Source organism: Ursus americanus, chromosome 10 (genome assembly GCF_024610735.1).
Source record: "Ursus americanus isolate L20-20 chromosome 10, mUrsAme1.1.p, whole genome shotgun sequence".
NCBI classification, from domain to species: Eukaryota; Metazoa; Chordata; class Mammalia; order Carnivora; family Ursidae; genus Ursus; species Ursus americanus.
The window spans coordinates 43,798,381-43,824,888 of record NC_142136.1 but is presented as its reverse complement, the minus strand read 5'-3'; the positions used below and the strand labels follow the sequence as shown (position 1 = coordinate 43,824,888).

At 35.7% G+C, this 26,508-nt stretch overlaps 1 protein-coding gene across 4 annotated transcripts in view; it reads right to left on the bottom strand.

The window, feature by feature from the left end:
- DIAPH3 (diaphanous related formin 3) overlaps positions 1-26,508 on the bottom strand; it is a 475,240-nt gene that overhangs the window by 242,004 nt on the left and 206,728 nt on the right. For all 4 annotated transcript variants that reach the window (XR_015725940.1, XM_087865106.1, XM_087865107.1 and 1 more), the window contains 3 exons: positions 19,162-19,257; positions 12,382-12,476; positions 7,784-7,885 (listed from right to left, as the gene is read on the bottom strand). Coding sequence is in view for 3 of the 4 variants with exons in the window: in XM_087865106.1 (XP_087721232.1) it covers positions 7,784-7,885; positions 12,382-12,476; positions 19,162-19,257 (293 nt within the window). In the remaining variant the exon portion in view is untranslated. The remainder of the gene's footprint in view (positions 1-7,783; positions 7,886-12,381; positions 12,477-19,161; positions 19,258-26,508) is intronic.

The following is a 26,508-nucleotide window of genomic DNA, read 5'->3' as shown; positions in this document are numbered from 1 at the left end:
GTTAATCAAATTCTACAAATTTTAAATACGTGCATTTTATTGTATGTCAATTATACTTCAATGTTTTTTTTTAAGACCTAACGCTATTTGAAGAACTGTAAACATCCATCTAAGAGCTATGGGAAGCAACCAAAGGATTTTAGGGAGGCAGTGAAGGATAGTCTGTGGTATTTGACACTCATTTTACATCTTTACAGATGTTCCCTGCAATCAAACTAAAAACTGAATCAACTGGTCCTATTATAAACAAGGAACCATGTTCCTATTACATACAAGGAACACGCTTGTCCATATACCCAGAATACATTCCTATCATTAAGTGAGTAACATGGGTCTTTTTTATCTCAACTCACTTTCAAAACCAACCTTCAAAAATGCCAAAAAACAACAGACATCATAAATAGAAGCAAAGAGACAAGTGAGAAGCATTAAGAAAAATTGCAAATATTTACAAAGGAGTAACAAAAAGATTATATAAGAAGAGCCTACAAACTAGAAGGAAAAAAAAGAAAAAAATGAAAGATATTATAGGCAGTTCTAAGAAGAAAAATAAATAATAAATATATAACTGCTTCAATATCATCTCATAACCAAGTAATATAAAGCAAAATATATAAAAACAAGTGAAAAATGATAATATTAAGTATTGGTGATTGTACCAGAAAAAGAAAAAATCCACACATGTATTGTTCCTAAAAGTATACGTTAACACATATATCTTGGAAAAGTAATTTAGCAATAACTATCAAGATAAAAAATACCTTTAACCTAGCAATTGAAATTCTGAGACTCTTTCCTAAAAAAATATTAATAACAAAGCTAACCTTTTTAAAGAGTTCATCGTTATAAGAGGATTTATACATATTCACTATATTGATTTTTTAATACTCAGGAGAACAGAATGGAGGTAGGCACTACTACTGCCCCTGTGATTGGTACAATAATGACCCCTTATATATAACCACTAATCCCTAACACTTTTGAATATATTATTTTACATATCAAAAGGACTTTACAGATGTGATTAAATTCAGGATCTCTAGAGGGGGAGATTACCCTGGGTTATCCAAGTACGCCCAGTATAGTCACAGGGCTCTTATAAAAGGAGAGCAGAGGGTCAGAGGAGATGTGAAGACAAAAGCCACAATGATGCTGGATCACAAGCCAAGGAATGTGAGCAGCCGCCTCTAGAAGTTGGAAAAAGGAAACAAATCCCCTCCACAGCCTTCAGAAAGAATGCGGCCCTGATGACCCATTTTGGACTTCTGGCCTCCAGAATTATAAGATAATAAACTTTTGTTGTTTGAAATCACTAAGTTTGTGGGTAATCTGTTACAGCAGCAACAGGAAATAATACAGTCCCATTTCATAAATAAGAAAATCGAGGTACAGAAAATTAAGTAACTCCCCAAGAGCACACAGGCTGGTCTACGATTTAAACCCAGAGTCCATACTCACAACGTCTAAGATACACTGCCTTCAGATGCATATAGAAAGACGAATGAAGAATTATTCTTTTAAAAGCCCTGGGAACATATAATTTAATGGGTACTGACATAATATTTCTGAATAGTACAGACAAGTACAGACACAAAGATGTATACAAAATTATTTTAGAACCCTCCAACAAACCACCCTTCTTTCGAGGAAGTATTAAAAGAAAAAGTCACAGCCGAGACCATAAAATACCGTTTAAGAATTTAAAACCAGGGATGCCTGGGTGGCTCTGCCGGTTAAGCGTCTGCCTTAGGCTCAGGTCACAGTCTCAGGGTCCTAGGATCAAGTCCCGCATCGGGCTCCTGGCTCCTCGGGGAGCCTGCTTCTCCCTCTGCCTGCCATTCTCCCTGCTTGTGCGCTCTCTCTGACAAATAAATAAAATCTTAAAAAACAAAAAAAGAATTTAAAACCAGTACATCATGAAAATAACTAACTCCAATATGTAATTTTTTTTACAATGAAAAAGTTTCAGAACAATATATTTCTCTAAATGTTCATATGAACACGCAAATATTTGTGAATACAAAGAAACAGGATTGGAAGTCCAACAAAATGTTAAAAATAATTTGTATGGAATGCAGTGAGCTAGTGAGATACAAGGAACTTCCACATCATATTCAATATTTTTATACGTTATTTGAATGTTTTACAACAAGAATATTAGGGTACATTTTAAAGCAGGCATTTTTAATGCAGGGAAATATGCATAAACTTCCTACAACAGTTTTTGATTTAAAAAAACAAAACAAAACAAAACAAAACAACGAAGATCTCTACTGCACAAAGTTTAAAAGCCCTGCCCTACAGTGACACCAAATGGTGGCAGCTCAAAATACAGAACATGAGCAGGACATTTGTTCAATTCAACCTTCCTGTAAATGTTTTAATCCCTTCGAAGAACAGGCAGCTTAATAGAATTAAATAATGTGGAGACAAATACTCAAAAACCTAGAATTTTTAATCAAAGAAAATCTACTGCACCAAGTTTCAAATGCAAATTTTTAGGCATTTTTCCAAACTTCAGCTCATCTTCTGATCCCACTGAATATTCACGTATCTTATTTCTCCCACAGTTAAGCCATGATACTGTGAGAACAGAGATTTTATCTAATGGTTTACTGATCAAAGAAACTGCAAATATAAAAAAATAGTCATACAACTAAAATCAGATTCTACTCAATGGGAGCCAACCTTTGGTAAGTAGGCAACATTTTTGGAGAATAAGTGAGGAGGTGTTAGAGGTGAAGAGGGAAGGAAGGAATCCAAGAAAAGAGGCAGGTATATTTTCACTTCTTCACTTACTGATACAAAATTAAGTTGAATAAAGCATGAAGAGAGGGCATACCAAATATAAACCGATTTCTCAACAACAAAAAGAGTCCTGAACTGTCCAGGGAAAAGAATATTTCAAATTAAGCACGTCAGTCAGAATTCAATGTCCTCTGCCCAGAACCTAAAACAACAAATAAAATCAGCAACCAAATGGTCTCATTCAAGTCACACAAAAAGATACAGAGATAGACCAGCTCCCAGAGCACTCCTTTAAAATACCATTTGACTAGAACCTTTAGTCTCTCAGTATTAAATGACAACTTTTTCAGATTTTTGATGGGATATTATTTTTCATATGTCAAAATCTCCCAGAAAACATAGGACATATAAGTGTACTCTACTCAGCTACAAAAACAACTTAATGGTATCGTTAAACTATTAGACGATGAATTTATAGCACCGGAAGAGGATCCGTTCCGAAAGGTACCAGACCGCCAACCACCACAAATGTCACCATCACAACTAGACTAGACAGCACAGACAGGACCAGCTTCAGAAAGCCTAGCAACTGTCCTGCTCAAACTGGCCAATGTCCCAGTCGTAAAGATTGCGAAGAGAATTAGTTCAGGAAGGTACCTCAAGACTCTGACTTATTAAAAGTAACAGATGAGTGGCTATACCCTTCATAGCATAAAAGTACCTGTATCTAGTATTCATGCATTAAAAACTTTTTTTGAATAGTGGTAGTATCTGCATTAAAAATTTTTGCTTCCAGTTTCAAGGGAGAAATAAAGTGCATATGAAATACTATATTATAGAAAACCTGGAGTGAATACAGACATATCAAAGCCACTCAGAGAAAGACTATTATATGATCTCACTCATATGTGGAATTTAAGAAATAAAACAAGAAGACCATAGGAGAAACACAAAACAAGACGAAATCAGAGAGGGAGACAAACCATAAGAGACTCTTAATCATAGGAAACAAACTGAGGGTTGCTAGAGGGGAGGGGTGGGGGGATGGGGTAACTGGGTGATGGACATTAAGGAGGGCACGTGATGTAATGAGCACTGGGTGTTATAGAAGACTGATGAGGGGCGCCTGGGTGGCACAGCGGTTAAGCGTCTGCCTTCGGCTCAGGGCGTGATCCCGGCGTTATGGGATCGAGCCCCACATCAGGCTCCTCCGCTATGAGCCTGCTTCTTCCTCTCCCACTCCCCCTGCTTGTGTTCCCTCTCTCACTGGCTGTCTCTATCTCTGTCGAATGAATAAATAAATAAAATAAATAAAATCTTTAAAAAAAAAAAAAAGAAAAAAGACTGATGAATCACTGACCTCTACCTCTGAAGCCAATAATACATTAATGTTAATTAATCAAATATAAATTTAAAAAATAAAAATATAAAAAAAAGAAAGCTTCAGGGATATACAATTTAATATATATTGGCATGGTATTTCTCAGTAGCCTATTTGTATACCATACTCTCTACAGGACATAGAGTCCTAAAAAGTTGTATCTAAGTAATACATGCCAAAAGTAAAACATATTTCTAATTTGTATGTTATATCTTATATATTCTAATTGGTCTTCAATTGACATTAGTTACTAGCATTTTGAATGTGTTACTTTCGCACAGTACCTTTCTATGAAAGAGAAAATAATGTAAACAAATGCCAATATCCTGGTGGAGCTGCTTTTTGTTTATTGTTTTACATAATTCTTTAGTGGAATTAAGGTTGATTACATAATGCAAACAACTATGGTGACTTTATCATATCAAATTTTGATGTTCATTGAAATAGAACACAACTTTCTGAGAAATCTGTAATTCACATGAATCAAATTAGTAAATTTATATAACTGGATGAAAGAAAAAGTTAAACTGGCAAATAATATAATGGTAGAGTTTTAACTGATTCTTTTTTTTTTTTTTTTTTTTTTTTTTAAGTTACAGAGAGCAAGAGGAAGGAGAGAGTGAAAAGAGAATCTTAAGCAGGCTCCACGCCCAGTGCGGAACCCAGCGTGGGACTCGATCTCATGTCCCTGAGATCATAATCAAGGGTCAGACACTTAACTGGCTGAGCTACCCTTAACTGATTTTTGTTAAAATGAAAACAATATAGAAATCGCTATCAGGACACAGAACCTGAAGATGACACAAAGCTAAAATTAAGTCTCTCTTGGGTGAAAATGAAAAGGCAAGTGTTGGCCTTTTGGCGGGTACGAAAGCTATCCTAACCCTTACCTATTCCTTGTCTGTGATACATTGATGGTTTTTAGGTAGAAATAATTAGTACTTTAAATCTAAGTTTAGTCAATGAGTAAATGTTTTTCTACAAGATCAAAGTCATGTAGGAATCTGCAGGTTAGCTTACCTCAAGGTAATAGCCCATCTTCGATACAACATAATTAAGTCTATTATTTTTTCTTAACAATTTTTATTATGTTATGTCAGTCACCATACAGTACATCATTAGTTTTTGATGTAGTGTTCCATGATTCATTATTTGGGTATAACACCCAGTGCTCCATGCAATATGTGCCCTCCTTAATACCCATCACTGGCCTATTCCAATCCCCCACGCCCCTCCCCTCTGAAGCCCTCAGTTTGTTTCCCAGAGTCCACAGTCTCTCATGGTTCATTCCCCCTTCTGTTTACCCTCCCTTCATTCTTCCCTTCCTTCTCCTACTGATCTTCCTGCTATTTCTTATGTTCCATAAATGAGTGAAACCATATGATAACTGTCGTTCTCTGCTTGACTTATTTCACTTAGCATAATCTCCTCCAGTCCCATCCATGTTGCTGTAAATGTTGGGTAATCATTCTTTTGATGGCTGAGTAATATTCCATTGTATATATGGACCACATCCTCTTAATCCAGTCATCTGCTGAAGGGCATCTTGGCTCCTTCCACAATTTAGCTATCGTGGACAATGCTGCTATGAACACTGGGGTGCATATGGCCCTTCTCTTCACTACGTCTGTATCTTTGTGGTAAATACCCAGTAGTGCAATTGCTGGATCACAGGGTAGCTCTATTTTTAACTTTTTAAGGGACCTCCACACTGTTTTCCAAAGTGGCTGTACCAACATAAGTCTATTACTTTAAAAATGAAACAGCATAATGGCAATCATAGAAATATACATGATAATTATAATCAGCTTCCTAAAAAAAAAAAAACTTACTTATATAATCTTGATAAATTGCAAATATACCACTCTTTGAAGAAACTTAATATTGAGCTTTTAACCTAAAAGAAAAAAAACTTCAGGCATTCTACACTGTTCTATGAATTTGTCCATCATATTTTTTGGTAATTCTCAAGCATTGTTTAGAACTTTAAGCAGGTTCCTCCCTCTTTTTTTGGTGCGGGGAGGTGTCTGAGAAGTAGAGGGAGACAGACTGGGAATGGTGAAAAGTTGCAATGGAAGAAGGTAAAGTTGACGAACATTACTATTTGACAAAATACATATATACTGTATTTACCCCCCAAATTTCTTTCTCCTTTCTTCACAAAAGCAGTTGTGTCTTAAAATGTTAGTACCACAAAAACTAGAACTTACAAAAACGTCTTTAAGAATATTCACAATCAACATATGATAGCACTATTCATATTGTCCATAGCAGATGTTTTTCAATAGCATTACTCTTTCTACATTAAATTCCATTTGCAATCAGGTATGACCCGGCATGGAATGTGTAGATTCAAGGTCAAGTATGAGTTGACATGTCCTGAAATGGAAGTGGCCCATCTTAAAATCAAAGCTATAACCTCCAGCACTAGTACCTGGAAATATAATTGTTTTAATTTTCAGACCCCTACGATAACACCGCTTGTAAATCATGGCTCTTTGATGTGAACTCCAGATTTTCAAAGGAGGGCATAACCTGGCTATTTTAAATATACCTAAAATAACTGCAAGTTTGAGCTCATTCTTCTGTGAAAATCACTAAAACATGGCAAGAGTTTTACATTTTTTCTGTGATGATGTGCCCTGTAAAAATTTACCTACAAAATATGCAGTTCCATCATATCCCTGGAGGTTGGTAATAGAACTGAAGATAAAAGGGAAAAAAGTAATCTTACATATAAAAAAGAAATGGGTGGCCTGGGTGGCTCAGTCAGTTAAGCATCTGCCTGTGGCTGAGGTTATGATCCCAGGTCCTGGGATCGAGCCCCATGTCAGGCTCCCTGCTCAGTGGAAAGTCTCTTTCTCCTTCTCCCTCTGCTTGTTTCTCTTTCTCTCTCTCTCAAATAAATCTTTTTTTAAAAATTAAAATGAAACACTAAAATATTGTCATGATGACTGAATGTAACCAACTTCAAAATGATAATTTAATGAAAGGAAAAAAGAAGAGAAGAAAGAAAGCTTGATAAAATTCTAATTTTAAGTTGCAACTCAGTTAATATATAACATTGGCAAGTATTTTCACCTCTACGGACCCCAACTTCTATAAAATAGGAGGCTGGTACAAGGTGATTATCAAGTTGTCTCAAAGATTTTTTTTAAAAAAGATATTCATTTTTCATCTTCTTTGCCAAGAAAGAGACTGTATTTCTAATTCCAGAGTCTAAAATAGGAGATGAGCGGAGGTGAGCGATTAGAACTAGAAACTGAAGTTACTCTTGCAATATGTTGGAATACATAGCTCCAGAATAAATCATAGATATACTCTTCTGCCACAGGAGTGCAGTTTTCATCTTACATTTTGACATGAAATAGAGCGCGTGTGCGCGCACACACACACGCACACACACACAAAATCATGTTTATACTTTTAAACTCCTCGGACTTCCTCTAAGGCTATAGTTTCAATATATATTTGAAATCAAGATAATTTTCCATAAATAGCCTTAGGTTGAAAAAAAAAAAAAAAGGCAAGATGGACATTAAAGGTTTGTGAAACAATCGTGATGTGAAAAGGCCGGACAGTTCCTTTCCTGTGTGGCACAGTCTAAAAATCCCCGCCCAGGAGAGCCAACGCTGAAAGACAGACAGTACTTACCACAACAGCAAACTGCTCGGGTTCACATAAGTTGTTATAGTCATTCTTGAACTGAGACAATGAACTCAATTGTTCTTGATCAGGTAGATGCTTTATTAGGTTCTAAAAATTAAAACAAGAAAATATCTTTACTAAATGTGCTTCCTGAATTCTAGAAAGATTTATTAATAAACTATGGGAAAGAAACCACTGAGAAAGTCAATCTTTAGTTTTATTTCTAGGTAACCTCAGCCTTGTCCTCAGCCTTAGACTACATTCTTGGCATCTTGAAAGCAGTCAATTTCCCTCTTCTCTCTCCAGAGTTACATATTCAGATCAAACGTTACTGACTGTTTATTTGATTAACTATATAACTGAGAAAGAAAAACTCAACCTACACCAAAGCAATGGCTTTCTCACCTGGGTAAATGTGATCAATTACATTTCAGCTTTAGGGAATTAAATGTCAGAAATTTCAGGCAAAGCCAAACATTTTAACACTTCATTCAAGGGGGTAAAAGAAATGATCATATTGCTACTAAAAGGCAAGAGAAAAAAATGAAATTCAGGGAATTTTAATGAAAGTGCTTGCAAGATTTAATGAACATGATTGCAGTTTTAATAATAAAAATTAAAGTATCTCTAAAACAAAGACAAACTAACTTTTCTGATGGGAAAGAAACTTGAAAAGGCACTGAAGAGACAGAATGATATACTTTGCAGATAAAAAGGTTATAGAGAGATCCTTTAGGAATTTAAGTGCCCATGGCCTTTTGCCTATATCATTTGCAGTCCAGAAACCACAGGCTCTCGGTCATTCTGGCTCCTTTGTCTTTTATCCATGGCCTTTCTCAAGCCACACATTTAGACAACAGAAACACTCCCAATGGAGAAAGACAAAATGAACACAAATTATCTTTCCCTGTTAGAATTTTAATGATTACACAATCCTGGGGACAAAGTCTATTCAGATCCTCCGTATCAAATATAATTGACTGTAACAGTGTTATAAGCAAGTTAGTGTCCTGGTATTAAAATTAAGAAAAAGAGTGGTTGGTGCTCACAACTCCAGATTATAGCATCAGTATACTCTGTACAAGCCCAAAGTCAAGGACAAGTTATAATTAAGCCTACATCATGCTGTATATGTTTATGGGGGAAAACTCCCCCAAAGGTGTCATTAGTTAAAAATAACGTTAGAGAATGTTATATATCAAAGTAGTTAGATCAAAGAACAAGTTTTGGACTCACTGTGTACCTTTGGACAAAAACTTGGTTGACTGGCCAAAAACAAACAAAAGAAGTGGCAATTTAAGACCATCCCTAAAAAAGTATTTACTATTAATACTACCAACTGAATAAAAGCAATAGAGGATTTTTCCATAGAAACAGAAATTTCTCTTATTAAAATTGCCTGAGGCCCAAAGATTGGGTTATTTATGTTTCTTTCAACAATTCTAGCTGACAGCTAGATTATTTGAGTTATTTACTCATCAGGCCTTGAATTTCTTCAGTATCCTTTTAGATGACCATCAAATCCCCTTAAATATCTGTAGTTAACATATAATTAATCTTTTATCATGAATTTATTAATTTTTCACTTCATTAGTTTTGCTTTGTAAAGTAATAAAACGATTATGATTTGTAAGAATACAGGCCCAAACTTCCTTTGTCTCTCCCTTTATCAAATTTACCATCCTTTCACAAATCCTTTCACAAATCCTAAGGTCCTATCAAACTACACACTCTTCTCAGTTGCCCAGCCCCCAGCCCCCAGCTCTTCCTTCATGGTACATGGAATTATTAGGGTCAGAAGAACTGACCCCTGCTACATTACTCTCACAGCCCTACGGCCTTTTCCACATCCATGCTGTGTCCCACCCTGCACAACCCTCACCTCCACCCATGGCACAGCACTCCCCTAACACAACCTCTACTTCTTTAAATCAATCAATCAATCAATCAATCAATCAATCCTGATCCAGTCATGTTTATTTCATGTTTATATAAATGTTGTTTCCCTTGCCAAACTATAAATTCCAAAAAGGTAAAATCCATGTCTAATTGAGCCTGACATAATGCCCTGCACATAGTGTGTGTAATAAAATATTTGCTAAATGAATTAATGAATAGAAGACAAATGAAGGCAAATGGGTAAAGAGTGAGGTAGAGAGCTGACATCAAAAACAGAATACTACTGGCATCTGGTTATATATGAATAAGTAATAAGATATGCCAAAATAAAGTTATGACTGTGAACAGAGCTTACCAAAACGGTGATTCTATCAAGAAATGTTTTCTCTGTGCCAAGTTCAAAATCGGCAGTTCTTCACTTTACAATTAAGAACATATTCTTAAAATTAAGACTACAAAGAGTATGAAATTCTTATTTTTTGATCAATATATAAATGTCCAAACTAAGTCTTTAGATTTTAAATTCCTCAAACTTGTTTTATATTTAGTAGATGTGGTAGGCAGAAGGACGACCTAAACTACATCCCCCAAGATGTCCACACCTAATCCCAAGAACCTGTAGAAATATTTGGTTACATAGCAAAGGGAAGTCAAGGCTGTTATCAGCTGACCTTAAAATAGGAAAATTTTCCTGGATTATCTGCACTGCTGAACGTAACCACAAAGATTCTAAAAAGTGGAAGAGGGAGGAGCACCTGGGTGGCTCAGTCGTTAAGCGTCTGCCTTTGGCTCAAGCCGTGATCCCAGGGTCCTGGGATTGAGCCCCGCATCAGGCTCCCTGCTCCGCTGGGAGCCTGCTTCTTCCTCTCCCTCTCCCTCCGCTTGTGTTCCCTCTCTCGCTGGCTGTCTCTGTCAGATAAATAAATAAACCTTAAAAAAAAAAAAAAAAAGTGGAAGAGGGAGACAGAACAATGGAGCGAGAGGGAGATGTGATTGTGAAAGAAAGAAGAGAGATAGGCAACATTGCTTCAAAGTTGAAGAAAAGTGTCCCAAGCCAAGGAATGTGAGCAAGCCATGAGGAGCCAGGAAAAGGCAAAGAATAGCATTTTGTTCTAAAGCCTATAGAAAAGAATGAAAGCCTGCCAACACCTTGACTCTAGTATGGTAAGACACACGCCAGATTTCCGTTCAATAGAAATGTAGGCAGATACATTTGTGTTATTTTCAGCTACCGAAGGTGTGGTAAATTGTTGCAACAGCAATAGAAAACTAATATATTAAGAAATTTTACGGAACTGATCTTTGGATTTGAATTAAAAAAATCCAAATTCTTCCCCCATCTCTACCCAAGAGCCACCTGAACCATCCAGCACATTCATGTAATCAAGTTAAAAGCTACTCTCTAAATACTCAACAAATGCATTAGGAAAAATACAAACATGTATTAAGTAGAAAAATTTTCTTTAAGGAACTTTAAGTCTACACCCAACAACAAGGCACATTTACAATCAACAGTAACAAAGACAAAAATCTAGGGGCGCCTGGGTGGCTCAGTCATTAAGCGTCTGCCTTCAGCTCAGGGCGTGATCCTGGCGTTATGGGATCGAGCCCCAGTCAGGCTTCTCCGCTGGGAGCCTGCTTCTTCCTCTCCCACTACCCCCGCTTGTGTTCCCTCTCTCGCTGGCTGTCTCTGTCAAATAAATAAATAAAATCTTAAAAAAAAAAAAAAAAGACAAAAATCTAGTAAAAAGAAATTGCTAGAGAGTGAAGGCTTCAAGAGTTACTGGATCAGGTGTTTGGGAGTCACAGCACAAACTCCTACCAGGATTACGTCACAATCACACTGGGAAGGCAAGGTAGGAGAGGCAAAACCAAAATCTCCTAAAGACACCATCTACTGATAGATTAAACTTCCAAAATAATTTTAAACATGTGTTGACGCTAACAAATAATCTCTGGTTTCTTTTTATTGTTAAAAAATCATTTTTCTAAGTATATCCATTATAAGAATGAAAGATAGTAAACAGAAGATATTTTTCTCTCATTAGATAATTTGTGGTTGATTTGCCGATTTTACATTCTATCAAGATCTGCATTATTGATGCCTTCGGTGGAATCAGCGGGTAACTCTGGCACCGCACTAGCATTCCTTAAATACTACTGTGGGTAAAAACCATTTAAAAAACCTCGCAGCCTCCTGAATGAATTCAGAATGCCATGCCCACAATTTCTAGTACTCACAGGAACACAAATGACTCAAGGAAGCGTTGTTAATAAAGGTAACTTTAAATAAAGACAACACTCCCCCTATCTTCTATACCAAATCATAATATGACTTTATAAAGCAGAAGTCTAAGAAAAACATATTCTAAAAGGATTATACAAATAAATTTTAACTAACATATTACTAATCTTAACTGTAACCAAAACATATACATAAAATTAAACAATTTGCCTTTCAGAAACAGTCATTTAAAATAATTGAAATGTAATCATTTTGATAGCATTATATTTGGTTTGCAGTTAAGAGAAGATGCAGAGTTTTATCTCCTGGCAAAGTAGGAGTTATGCTAAAACTAATTATGCAGCAATGATTTTCCAGTTGAATGATTTGGTTTAAGAATTTTGCTTCACTTACAGATTTCTATTTAATGAGAAGCCTGCAATGAAATATTGGAATTTAAGCTCTCTGCCAGTTTGTTTACCTGAATCATAGACTCTGCCAACTGTGTTTCATCCACTTCCAATATCATCATTTTGATTTCCTCATATGGCACCCGAAAAGAGCTCAGGAAGATTGCTAAAAGGAGGAGAGAGAAGTTCACGATAGGTAAGGGAAGAAAAGAATTTGAGATGTGGTACTATATAAAAAATCAAAAATAATTCATAAAATGAGAGACTTTAAACATTAAATGTAATTACTACAGGGGAAACTTTCATTAGCACATTTTCTACTCAAGCTTTAGAACTCCTATTTAAGCAACAGTCCTTTATTATTATGCTGGTTACAAGGTTGATTTTTTAATACTTAGTTATTAGCCTATCACGGAATGGTGCCAATTTTCATGTGATTTAAAAAAAAAAAAAACCCTGAAATATATTTAGTATTCCATAAAAATATCACATTGTAATAAAAGAACCATGAAACTCCAAGATGCACATGTAATATTTGTCTAAACATGTGTGTTATTAGCTTGTATAATATCTTCCAGCCCTACTAAGTAGTTCACAAAAAATATTTTAAGAAAACTGTTAAGTAGTGCATTAACGCTATTGTAAGTTATAATAGCACTTCCCTGTTTTAAAATATAATAGACAATATGCCAGAAATACCCTCTGTATGTAACTAAAGCTTGAATATCCAAAACTAGAGAACAAATTTTCTTGGAAAACTATCCAAATGGATTAGATTGGATACTGCATCCAATATAGATTGGATAAAATTACTAAGAATTTCAACATTATTTACATTTTTTTCTAATACCTCATATATCCAATATTAAAACACAATGATCTTCTCAAACGCTACTGAGGTAAATAAGGATATTTTCACAGTATTAGATTTAATGCTCTTGCTGTTTCCTCCCTTATTCTACTATTAATGTCTCTTCTTCAGCGACAGATGTCACTTCTTGAACATACTTAGAATTTGCTACCACTAGCCCACTATTTTATAAGCTGAACTTATGTCATGTTGTCTGTAGGCATTTTCATAGAAAGACAGCATTTTTTACCAGATTGAGAAAACATGGCTGTATTTCATATACCTGAGGACACCATGGATCATCCACAGATGAGCAACAAGGGCACCATCTGTGCTCTCATCACCAGCTTGACTGACACATTTCTGAACTCAAATAGTCATAAATATGGGATAATGGTGCTAGAAATTATAGATGGGTATAATTCTTAATATCCCAACAAGATGGAATAAACGATATAAATATTATTGCAACAGAGATTAATGAATTATAACAGGATAACCCCATAGTAGACACTAAAGAGCACAAAAATATATGAACTATATGATCTCAAAGTATCAATAAGTAATTGTTGGGAAGAGAAAATCTCAGTCTGTGTATCATGTACAAAACAAGTTGTATATGATTGCAGAATTAAATGTAAATATTAACAAAAACAAATACTAAAAGAAATTTAAGATGCCAGTTGAGCTCCTTTATGGTAAGAGAACATCTTAAGCATAAAAGTTGATGGAAAATATGTTAAAAGATTGATATGACACCATAAAAGGGAAACACCATCAAAGCACAAAACAATTAAAAAGCAAGGAAGCTGAGGGTATAAACCTGCTTCAAGATTGAAAGCGTTTTTTTTCTTCATTTAGAATAGCCTGAGATCTAAGAAAGAAAATGAGCAAAATGTGTGTAACCTTAATTAAAAAAGTAAGAAAAGAAAGACAAAAAAAATATGTAATAATATGTTAAACCTTAGGAGTAAGCAAACTGAAAAAGCAAATCGTTAAAATATACCTGAACTGCAAATTAGTAAGATTGAGCGGAATCTTTGAAAGTATTAATTCCTTTCAAGAAGCAATAAATTTCACTCAAGAAACCTAGTCTATGGATACAACACAGAAATATAGAAAAGATTATAACATTAAATACAAAGATCAAAGAATAAAATTACTCTGAAGCATAATACAGTCATTAGGGAAAAAAAATTATACTTTTATGTACTTCAGCCATTATGGCAATGTAGAGAAATACCCTTGAAATACTGATCTCCTCCATTCTGAAAAGGATATTTTTTATCTTAATCAAGAAATATCCTTGGCATAGCATAAGGTATAGGGCTCTCCAATCACTATGTTGTACAACTGAAACTAATATAACATTGTGCACCAACTATACTTCAAGAATAAAACATAAACCCTTGAAATATCTAAAACACATACATATGTGTGTGCATGTGTGTGTATGCGCACGTGTGTGTGTAAATCCTAAATTCACTTCCAAGCTGGCTGGAAAGGAAGGAAAACAGAAATCCTGGGAAAATATTTTAAAAAATGAAAGTTCAAAATAATGGCCAGGAAAAAAAAAAGATTATTAAGAAGAAACAAGATTTGAGGGAGGAAAACACTTGGAAATAAAAAAAAATTATTTATATATATATGTATACATATTATATATGTATATATATTATATATCTATATATACGTGTGTGTGTGTATTAAACTATTGACATTAAAAACTCAATTTATGGATCAGACATTAGATAAAGAGAAAACTGAGGACATCAAAGACAGGCAAAGAAGCGATCCAAAACACAAATTTAAAGAGATGGAAAAATTCTAGGTTAAGAGACATAGGAGTAAAGGCACCTTAAAAATGTCTACTTGGAGTTACAAAAGGCAATCACAAAAAGAACACATTGAAGGAAACCTTATTTGAAGAGGAAAAAATCAGAATTTTCCAGAATTATAGACACAAATCATTACAATAAAAAGGCTCAACGAATCCTAAATATAATTTTTTTTTAAACCACACTAGATCCTTGTCAAACACACGGCATTGGTAAGGTTGGAAAGGGGGAACATTCAAGCATTGACGGTGGCAGAATACATTGGTACAAATACAGAGCAGTATATACTTAGAGCAGTAGTCACCTGTTTCTGTTAAGAGTCACATAATAAGTATGTTAGCTTTTGTAAGCCATACAGTCTCTATCACAACTATTCAACTCTGTTCGTGTAGCACAGAAGCAGCCACAGACAATATATGATCAAATGTCCGGCTAAGTTCCAATAGATTGTATTTCAACGAATAGGCAAAGGCAAGATTTAGCCTGAGGGCCATGGTTTGCCACAACCTGCCTTAGCACCACCAAAAATGGGAAACAACCCAAGAGTCAACCAAATGTTGAATGAATAAAGTATAGCATTCAAAGAATGTGTTATCAAAACTTCACCCTCAGAACTCTCCTGGACTCTGCCCCATGTACCTCTCCCTTGGTTGATTTTGATTTGTATCGTTTAAGCATGAGTCAAATAGCTTCCAGTGACTTCTGTGAGTGCTTCTAACAAATTATCATACTTAAGAGTGGTCTTGGGGACCCCCAAACTTGCAACTGGTGTCCAAAGTCAAGATGGTCTTGGAGATAAAAAAAAAAATTGCAGATAAAAACCTTCTATGATGTCACACACTTTTAAAGTATATAAACAATATGAATAAATATAAATAACACAACAAGCGTAATGAATACAGTTAACATACATTTAAAAAAAGATAAAAGGTTAACAGAAGTTTACTTTGCGAATGGACATAATTTATTCCTTGACTTTCTTCCATATTTGTAATTCACCCACTGCTTTAAGGTATTATTACATAGTTACAATAACATGCACATCAAATACCTATATTTATAAAGAATGAACTACGTTGTTTTTATACCTTATGAATAAGGCTTTAGGAAAACATTTGCTCTAAGGGTAAAAAAAATGACAGAAGAGTTGAAAATGGCCTAATGCATAACACACAATTCAGAAGACAAGCCTAGACCTTTAAAAAACAAATTAAAAGTTACTGAGAATATGAGATACTCATTTAAAGCCTCCAAAAGACCCATTAAAGTGAATATTTTTACTAACATGCATCTTATCCTTCAAAATGTGATTATATAGATCCCAGTGGGAAGCTTTGAGTTCAGTGAAGAAGTGTAAAGTGTGCAGATTTTGGAACCAGTCACACATGTTTTCTTCAAGGGAACTTATAAATATTTAAACCTTTACATTAATTCATAGATTCCAGGGTTCCTCCCTTTATAGCTCTAATACTCCAAAAATCTGGTAAAGCATATGAACCTTGTAAAATTCCTAAGGCATCTCTGGAGCCTGGAGTGGCTGGAATTCTACCTTTTATGCTGAGCCCGGGGACTTTGCCAAACCCTTTACGAACTCAAATACAGGGAGAGCCTAACACACCCTTGAATAAGTAGGTGAATAAAGGAGTAGATTTTAGAGCCTTTCCCCAAAATTCTATCAAATACTTCAGTTAAGAGAAATCTAAGAGAAACTATCTCAGATTTCCAAGTGACAACAGAGAGTCTTGTCACTATCACGAGACTCTCTTCGCAATTCAGCATCTCAAAAGACTGAATTTCAGAGACAAAAACCAGCTGTGAATCAGACTATAATTACGGTCAAGATTATAGGTTGCTAAAGCTTCTTAAAGCTTAAATCATAACACTTGCTACAATCAAAGAGGGCAAGAAGAATCCAGAAATGGATTACATCATAATATGACATGGTTTAAATTCTGGACTTCTCGATCTTATACTTTAAAACGTGTTTAACAACTAAATGGATGCATATATATTCTCTAGCTAAAACAACAACAACAAAAAACCAATATCCTCTGTATAATATGATTTTGTTATCTCTAAACGGGAATAGTATAACCTATAGCTACTGACCATTTTCAAAGTAAGCAACCTTAGTCAAGTCACTGAACTGCTATACTCACCCGTAACGTCAATGCTACTACTTATGTGATAGGGTTGTAGTAAAGATTAAAGGGCCAAATACAGAACTAGATTATAAAGGTAATCAATAATTATTAGCCATTATTAAATTTAAAATCTCATTTAGCACATGTTCTATCACATATAAATAATACCAAAGTCAATTATTCAACTTTGAGATGGACATTTATGCTAACTTATCATGGCTGACCTATCTGAAAAGAATTCTATTAAAAATGCTACTTCTTGGGGCGCCTGGGTGGCTCAGTTGGTTAAGCATATGACTTCGGCTCAGGTCATGATCTGAGGGTCCTAGGGATCGCTGCTCCACAGGATTCTGCTTGTCCCTCTCCCTCTGCCCCTCCCCCTGCTCATGCGCACGGGCGCGCACGCTCTCTTTCCCTCTCTCTCTCTCAAATGAATAAATAAAATCTTTAGGTGAATAAATAAAATCTTTAGGTAAATAAATAAATAAAATGGTATTTCTTCAGGACCCCTAATGAGGCTGTTTGGAGTTAAGCCTAGGAATCAGTAAAGCAAGTCATGGACACTTTTCAAGAAAAACTCTCTTTCAGATCACAAAGAATAGAACTTTTGACATTATCTAAGTTAATAATGCTTTGAAGTCAATGTTCCTTTAAAGGGGAAAACTCCCTAAAATACCAGTATCGTATAACAGTCCCTAAAATCTCAGTAGTCTAACCATGCATACACATACACCTCCACACACAAATCATTTCTAATTCAGACGGTATGTCCATTAGATATCAGAAAGAGCCCTGACACAATCTTCACATCACCATTTTGACAGCCATTCTGGGTGCTGGGGAAAGAACACTGGAGTTTCTCACACCAGCAATAAATGCTTCCACAGAAAACTACCTCATCTCCCCTTACACTGTCAGTGGCCCAAGCAAGCCACATGGCAACATCTACCTTCAAGAATGTAAGGATATGCAATCAACGCGTGCCCAGAAACAGAGATTAGTATCTTGGCCAATCACATTAATGTCTACACACTATCCACGGGGATCTTGGCACACCCACAATGCAGAAAAGGGGTGGCCCTCTGTCATAGTAAGCAGGAAAGGAAGGAGGTCTCAAAACTTTCACAGAAGGAATGTCAACTCTGTCTTTTACACTTACTGCCTCCAACATAATTCCTTCTTTAATCGATAGCATGGAGCTTTAAGCCTCTCACCAAAGAATTTTTGTTTCCATTACTTAATAAAAGCTCTCTTGAGGCATGTAATAATTGAAAGGCAGACTAAAAGTCATGTTAACTTTCCATGCCTCTAGATTTTCCACATTGTATTCCTCTCACAACATCAGAAAGTAATATATACATATGGTATTATCTCAGTTCCAAGCAAACTATCTTTGATGCATTTAAGTTACAGTTAGAAATGAGTTAGAAGCAAAACTCTTTGCCCTCTTCTCCCATAGTAATTCAGTCAGGGAGACAATTCAATACTAAGTATTTAGCTCCTGTAACAGTAATTAAATCTAAAATATTTCCAGTCATTACTTTTGAGGAAAGGCTTTGAACTGCTCAGATGGGATAATGGAATTCATTTTACTCATCATCCTAATTTCCATTAATATTCCAACCTCTTTTGTGTGTGATCAAGTATCAAAAATAATAGAGATTCGGAGGTATAAAAGAAATAATCCGCTACCACTTTTTAAAATATGATGTCATCACCTAAATTTCTTAACTCATTATTTATATCCTTAGACAAAGGGTAGCTTTTCTCTCCCAGTCATAGAAGATATATTTTTGTTCTAAATAGTCTCCTTAGCTTTCATTTTCTAATATGCATTAATTTTTTGAAGAATTTAACCCATAAATTGCCTAAAGGAAAAGAATTATCTTTGAAGTTATTATGCAAATAATAAAATATTAAAATAACAAAATGAAAAACAAGTCATAAAGAAAAGGAAGTAATTTACAGGAACCACCTCCAGTGTTTTGCTAATGTAATAGATTGAAGTTTCATACGTACAAAGGTTCTGGGCAATTTTAGAATCTAAAAATTTAAGCTCTTTAATTTTTTTCTTAATAGCTTTCTTCTCTTCAAAATCTTCCTCTTCTCTTCTCTCTGTAAAACCAAGGATAGATCCATGTCAGTAAGGCATTCAGCAGCAAAAGGACAGGTTGTGAACTCTTATCAAAGAATATAAAAAAGATAGAATTCTTTTAAATAACATGGTTATAAAAATAATAGATATCTCAAGACCTAAACTGTTTCAGGTAGGCACTGGTGGTTCTGATGCTAGAAAAACTGAGAATAGATACTTGGAGGTCTAACAGCAAAAACAAAACTAATGTGCATTATGGAAGCCAATACCACTGGTAATAAGAATGAATACGCTTAGCTCATTTGAACACTATACGGGACACAATTACAAAAATGAATATACTTACACATAGGGGAGGTTAAGAAGTTAGCTCTAAGAGTGCTGAGCAAACACACACACACAGCTATTTTATGTCTGACAGAGCACGCTTATTTAAAAATACAGCTCCTACTAAACTGGAAGAGTAGGTGGTCTGTAATTTGTTTTCCAAATCTTTGCAAACCGACAAAATTTGTTACTTAGCTTATTTTATGAGGGCTTTAGAACCAACAAATGCATCTAACCTCCCTGTCCTTAGTAAAAAATAAGAGAATAAATGTATCATGCTAAATATCAATCTATGACCTGTCCTTACGGCAAAGATATAGGACAGTCAAGGTTAAGAGTTGGAACCAATGGTGATCCTATCATCTTCCCTCTCCCTTGTGTCCACGGATAGCACCTCTGGTCAAAGCCAGTCATCTGACAAAATTAGGATCCTGATAATAAAAAATAATGGAGCAAAGTATTTTAGATATGTATAAATAAATCACTAATATTGGGGAAAGTAGTTCCAAAAGCATCTTCATATATATAAGATGGCACATTATAATTACATTATATCAAAAAAAGACTATTATAATTACATGTTTTGGTACATAGTGTGAGACAGGGGTCAACTTTTATATTTTTCAAAATATTTAAGTAATTATTTCTATCATTTTATTAATAGTCATCTTTCTCAACTGATTTTACATTATACTTTTATCCTATACTTGTTTTTTGGGGCTTCTAATTCTGTTCCACTGTTCTAAGTACTACATCTTAATTGAATGTTCAAATTATTTTTCTTCCCTTTCTGAATTTTCTTCCCTTTTCTCATTTATTTTTCCACATGAATTTTAGAGTAATTCAAAAGTTCCAGAAATAAAATTCATTTGAATTGTATTTGACTCATGAGGCATCTGCAAATAGATTCAATGAAATTTGATATGTTGACAATTTTCAAAATTCCCAGTCATCAACATGACATGTGTTTGTAATTATTCAACTTAGCGCAGTGTTCTTTGTAGGCAACCTGTACATTCATTGTTAGTGTTAGGGGTCCTAAGTATATCTAAATTATACTCTTAAGTATGGGCATGGGAGGCGGAGAGATTGGTTAATCCTACCTTTCCCACTGTACGTGGTAACTAGTTACTGCTGGAATATAGAAACTTTGTTGAATTTTGCATACATGTTTTATAATCAGATTATTCTTTCATTCAAATGAATATTAAGCACCAATTAAAAGGGACCATGCTAGGCAATATAGATACAACGTTAGACAAAATAGAGACATCCTGGCCTCACAGAATTTAAAGATCAACAGTGGTGAGTGCGAAGCAAATGTCAACTACAATACCTATATAAGTCTGCAATGTTTTGATAAGAACCACACGAGAATAAAGAAACCCATAACCCATACTTATCAGCAACAATCTTCACATAATAAATGTTACTTAATCAAAAACTTGAGAGAGAAAAGGAGTTAGGCATGAGACACGGTTTTGGGGCGGTAGGAGGAAATATCAGACAATGGAAGGATAGTGTTTGAAAGTCTCAAGGTGCAAGAACTTGAAGGGCACAGAAAGAAGTGAGAATAATAAGAGCAGAGAATATTTTGTGGAAGTAAATGACACTAGAAACTAAGCACGTACCACGTCATGCAAGATCTTTTAAGCCAGGTTAAGAAGTCTGGATTTTATCCTCCAAGCAATGAGCAGCCACCGAGGTTTTTAAGTATGTGACAGACATCAAAAGAATTGCTTTTGAGAAAAAACTCAGGCTCTTCAAAGTGAAGTGAAAGAGTGGCAAAGGTAAAATGGTAGTAGGTCAAGACAGAGGGAGTTACAGAAATCCAAAGGACAACACATTGTGCCCTCATCTACAGCAGCGGCCACTGGGATGAAAAGAAGGGAGGATTTCCAAAAGTAGAATGCAGCCCGCATCTGCGTCCTGAATTTCAGATTGAATACCCAAGGGCCTACTCTCAACATCTCTACTTAGATGTCCAATGTGCACGTCCACGTCCACTAACATGTCCAAAGCCAAACACACACCCCCCTACACCTGCTCTGCCAGCAGTTTTCCTCATCTCAAAAACAAAAACAAAACAAAAAATGGGAATGCTCTTGTAGCAACTGCTGAACTCAAAGAGCTTGATGTCATCCTGTTTTCTACTATTTCCCTCAAAATCCCATCCAATCCATCCATCCATCCGGGCACCTCTAACTCCAACATGTTCCCGAGTTAAGCACTCCTCCCCATCTCCTTAGCTCCTACATTTCCTCTTCCCATGCCCACCATCCTTTCTCACCTGCATCACAACTGCTTTCTAACCCATCTCCCACTTCCAGGCTTGACCAACTGCAGTCTCTTCACCACAGGGCAGCCAGAGAGTCCTGATCAACACTAAAGGAAGAGCTTTCCCTCACTGCCTTACATGGCATAGCAACCCCCACTCGGTATTCCCTAACACCATCATTCTGCCCCTTTCCCTCCTCCAAAGCACCTTCTCCTCACATACTATAAATCTGACATTTATCTTTCTCCCCCTCTTACAAAACAAGTCTCTTAAATGTAGAAACTTTGTTCATCATTATATCCTTAGCACCCAAGAATAAGACTGGAACACACACTGCAGGTATTCAATAAACACCTGTGAGGCGTATGTATAAATGTATGAACCTGCAGACCAAAGGAGAAAGGGCATCCAGGGCAACCCAGCAGATGAGGATGGTGATTATCTAATTCAGCAACAGTCCAATTTTAAACATGTTCTGTTTGAGAAGCTCTGGTACATCCACACAGTCACGTACAAGAGGCAGCTGTACGTACAGAGGTGGAAAAGAGTAACCGAGAATGGAGACACACGTATCCGTCCCACCAGCTAGTCGGCTCACTGTCATAGATTTTCCAGGAACCAGCAAAAAATGACACGTTTGTCACCTTATTCCTAGTATTTAAACCTCCTGTCTTACTCTCAGTTAAAGTTTCAGATGAAGGCTAATAAAAATTATATTAGTGGACTTCCTTTCCTTAACCTGACCAAATGGCAATCATCTACTTTTTAGAAAATGTACATTTTTCTTATCTTTATCTGCAAGGGGAAAAAAAGGCCAGATTCTTTTTTTAATCAGTTCATTTCTCAACACCAATATCCTTTGACATTCTGAAATATGTTCTAGCTTATCTAAAGAAAAAAGTCAAAGAAACTAATAACCTTTAATTTTAAGCAACATGCTCTGCCCATCTCCTAGGCATTCCACCGAACACATTCTGTTGCACTCGCTCACATAATTCTCATCACCAGTCATACTACTGCTAGCCTCATAATCACGATGAGAAAAAGAATGCTTAGGGCAAGTAACTCCAGGCAACGGACTGGTAAAAGAGTGATCGCAAGACTTTCTCTCCGATACTGTTTCCACTAGTTTTGAAATATATTAGGTATCACATAAAAAAAAAAAAAAAAAGAGGGGGGCGGTAACCAAGTAATTCTGACCAATTCAACCTCCAAATCAGTCACTGAAATGATTTTAACTAATTCTGTCTTTTCATAAAAGTGACAAATTAGAGTCTAAGTTTAATGTATCAGCATACCCATAATGCAATGAAATTACAGTTTTCTCTTTTTTTTTTTTTTTTAAACCATATAGTCAAAGGGTGGTTGGAAAAAGATGGAACTGAAATAGTGAGCAGAATATGGACAAAGGGATAAGGAGCAAAGTTTTCTGGGAGAGACAACAACGGGAAAAAAAAAAAATCACACACACACACACCCCAACAGGATAAAAAAAAAATACACACACACACACACACACACACACACACACACAGAATAGAAATCAGATAATCACTCTATTAGCCAAACAGACTGATTTGGATAAAATCTTCAACATAGAAAAATAATTAAAAGTGAGATTGAAAAAAAAAAAAAAAGCCAGATAACAGACTGCCTCAAATCAGTGTAATACCAGTGAAAATGTTTATGCAAAGGTCCTGATAAAGCAGGACCCAAATGTTGGCAGCAACAATAAACACGCATTCAAGAGGAATACGAACAAATGAGGATGTTTAATGGAAATGAAGTTCATACACAAAATCCTATTCATTTACCCGTGGTGATGTCATTTCTGAGATACTAGCCAGGGCAGAGTGCGGGGTCCTGTGGGCACACTGGGCTGGACATCTCCAACCAGGTCCTGCATCCCCATCCCCACACATACCCACCACTGAACCCCACTGTGGCTTACATCCCTCGTCTAGGACCTGGGGACAGCAGACCTCTAAGAGGAGTTGTGAGAAGGAAATAGGACAATAATTACCTTCCTATGACCTTCCCTCAGCTTCCACAGTGTCAGGGAAATAAGAGACAAGAATCAGAGGGCCTAACTACAGCTCATGAGCCGAGAGAGGACATTTTGGACTCATCCCATCCGCCAGTACAGCTCTTCTTCTAAGGCTATTAAAAAATACACTTTCACTAAAAGACTAGATTTTCTCAAGTATAAGATGAAACTCTGAATCATAAAGTCAGACTATTAGTGCCATCTATACTTGTGATCTAGCTTTTTTGCCATTAGAGGTCTGTGTTTAATCTTATTTCCTAGAGATGTGTAAGACAGCATTTTTCCAACAGAAGATTAATATTGTTCAAAAACAGTTCTGATCACTAACACAGCATATGCTGCATTTTATGAGGGTTTTATGTCAGAACGAAGTCAAAGATGACAAAACTTTCTATGTTGCCAAGAGCCATGAACTGAAAAAGTCTTTTTTAATTACGTTTTCTCTTTATTCTTTTTGTTTTCAGTTTCAAAAATAGCAGCAAAATTATATAAAGAATCTCCTTTCAAAATCTTTGCTTTCATACTAAATTTTCCATTAAAAATCATAATTCCATGGTACATGGTTATACAGTTTATTCCAGTTCATTTTCCATTATGTTCTAATCAGATTGATTAAAAATGTGACTTTTTTCAGGAGTAAGATTCCACATATTCTATCATACATTATGTCACCATTGCAAAAAAATTCTAGAATACGCAGCTCTACATGTGTAGGCAGCTAGTGGTAGCACAAAAGGTTAATAGCACAGTTTTCTCTTTACATAATGGAATATTCTAAATCAATGAATGCTCTAACAATTGTTTATTCTATTTTTATTGGCGCTTCCTGGTTAAGCGTATCTCATGTCAGTATGTTTTTAAAATACTACACATTTCCATTTTTTTCTAGTATTCATTTGGCACAACCGCTATTAAATTTTACATGTTAGACGTTCACAATAAATTACCTTTGTTCATTAGATTACACTAGCCTGGAGAGGATAAAAGGAAGTGTACCAGATTAAATAAGCATTCTCTGTGACACTGAGAGAAGCCAATAAAATCAACTCAACTACAGAAATAAAGCAAGCATATATCATGGACTTAGGAAATGACAAGTGAGGCCTAGCACAATCTTCATATAAGGCAAAAGGCAGGGGCAGGGAGACATCCATAAACTAGAGATTCTTTGCATTAATTGCACCTGTTTTTCTTCTTGTTTTCCAACTGTTGAGATTCTAAGAGGCTAACAAAGAGTATCAAGATTTTATAGGGTTCAGATTCTAGAAGAACAGTCCATGAAGCTTAAGCCCCTCATTCTACTGACGAGGAAGACTAAGCACGGAGTTTTTTAGTTACTTGCTCACAGCCACACAAACGGCGAGGCAGTGACTGACCCCCAGGACAAGGACACTGATCGCCACACCACAGGACCAGAGCAGTCTCTGGGGCAGGGAGTCCACATGAGGAAAGTGGTCTGTAATCCAACACGTAAGAGAAAGGTAACTCCTCAAGCTTTGCATTGACACTTGATACAATTTTCCCTCTGGGCACATGTTCACAGGGAGAGAAAGTAGGAAGGTGAGTGGACCCAGGGGAAGAGAGAGAGATGCTTGGTTTCTTGAGTACAATGAATAGGATTTAACGCTATGGAAAAATGTATAGTTCCAAAGGAGATTCTTAATTTCACCCATCACTACCTCTCTTCAAATGGTGGTTAACTGAATGTGGTTCAGTTATCCAGCAACACATTGTGAAAGGGATATACCTGGAAATCCCAAGGGTCGGAATTGGAGAATAATCTAATGGCTAGGAAAGGAAAATAGATTTCTGAGAGTTACCACTACTGGTGGCTGTGATAGGAGAATAGTTTTCAAAGAAGATTTAGGCAGCTTGAAGGCAGAAGATACGGAATACAAAGAAGTGAAAACTTGGAATGAACTATTTTTTAAGTTGGCAATATCCCCTTGGCAAAATGTCAAAGTAAATGCTTTGGTATTGAAAACCATAATTGTATAAATAGCTTTAGTCATATCTGATCTGTCAAACCCAGTTTTAGTATTTCTAGGCACATAAATAAATGACTATGTACCTAACTACACAGAAAATAAACAGAGCAGAAACAGATAGGCTATCTTTCTAGTCAAATATTAATATATGACTGCCATAACTAATCAGAGTATTTTACTAGCAAAGAGATGTCTGCCTGGCAATTCCAGACTAAGAATGATATAATAAGAGTGGCTAACACGCTAACTAAAATTCTGTGGAATAGATTATTTCAACTAGAGCAATCACCAAAAGTGTAGCAAACAAATGCACATTTCTCTTTATTTGACATTCTAGTTCAGTAACCAATGTCACAGAACAAATGGTCTTCAAGGACTTTTCTCTACAACTCAAGCCTTCCACGGACAGGGAGAAGGATTTCATTGTTACCCAAATCTTTAATTAGAGGTGTATCTTTTTTTTTAACCATTGCTACATGTAGAAGAGGATCACTAAGGTATGGGGAATATAAGCTATTAAAAAAAAAAAAAGACCCTTGAAAAATACACTTCAAAACTATGTTGATCTCTACACAGTTGACATAAAAGTATGTTCCCCCCTTTATTCCCATATACAATAATAAACAAATCA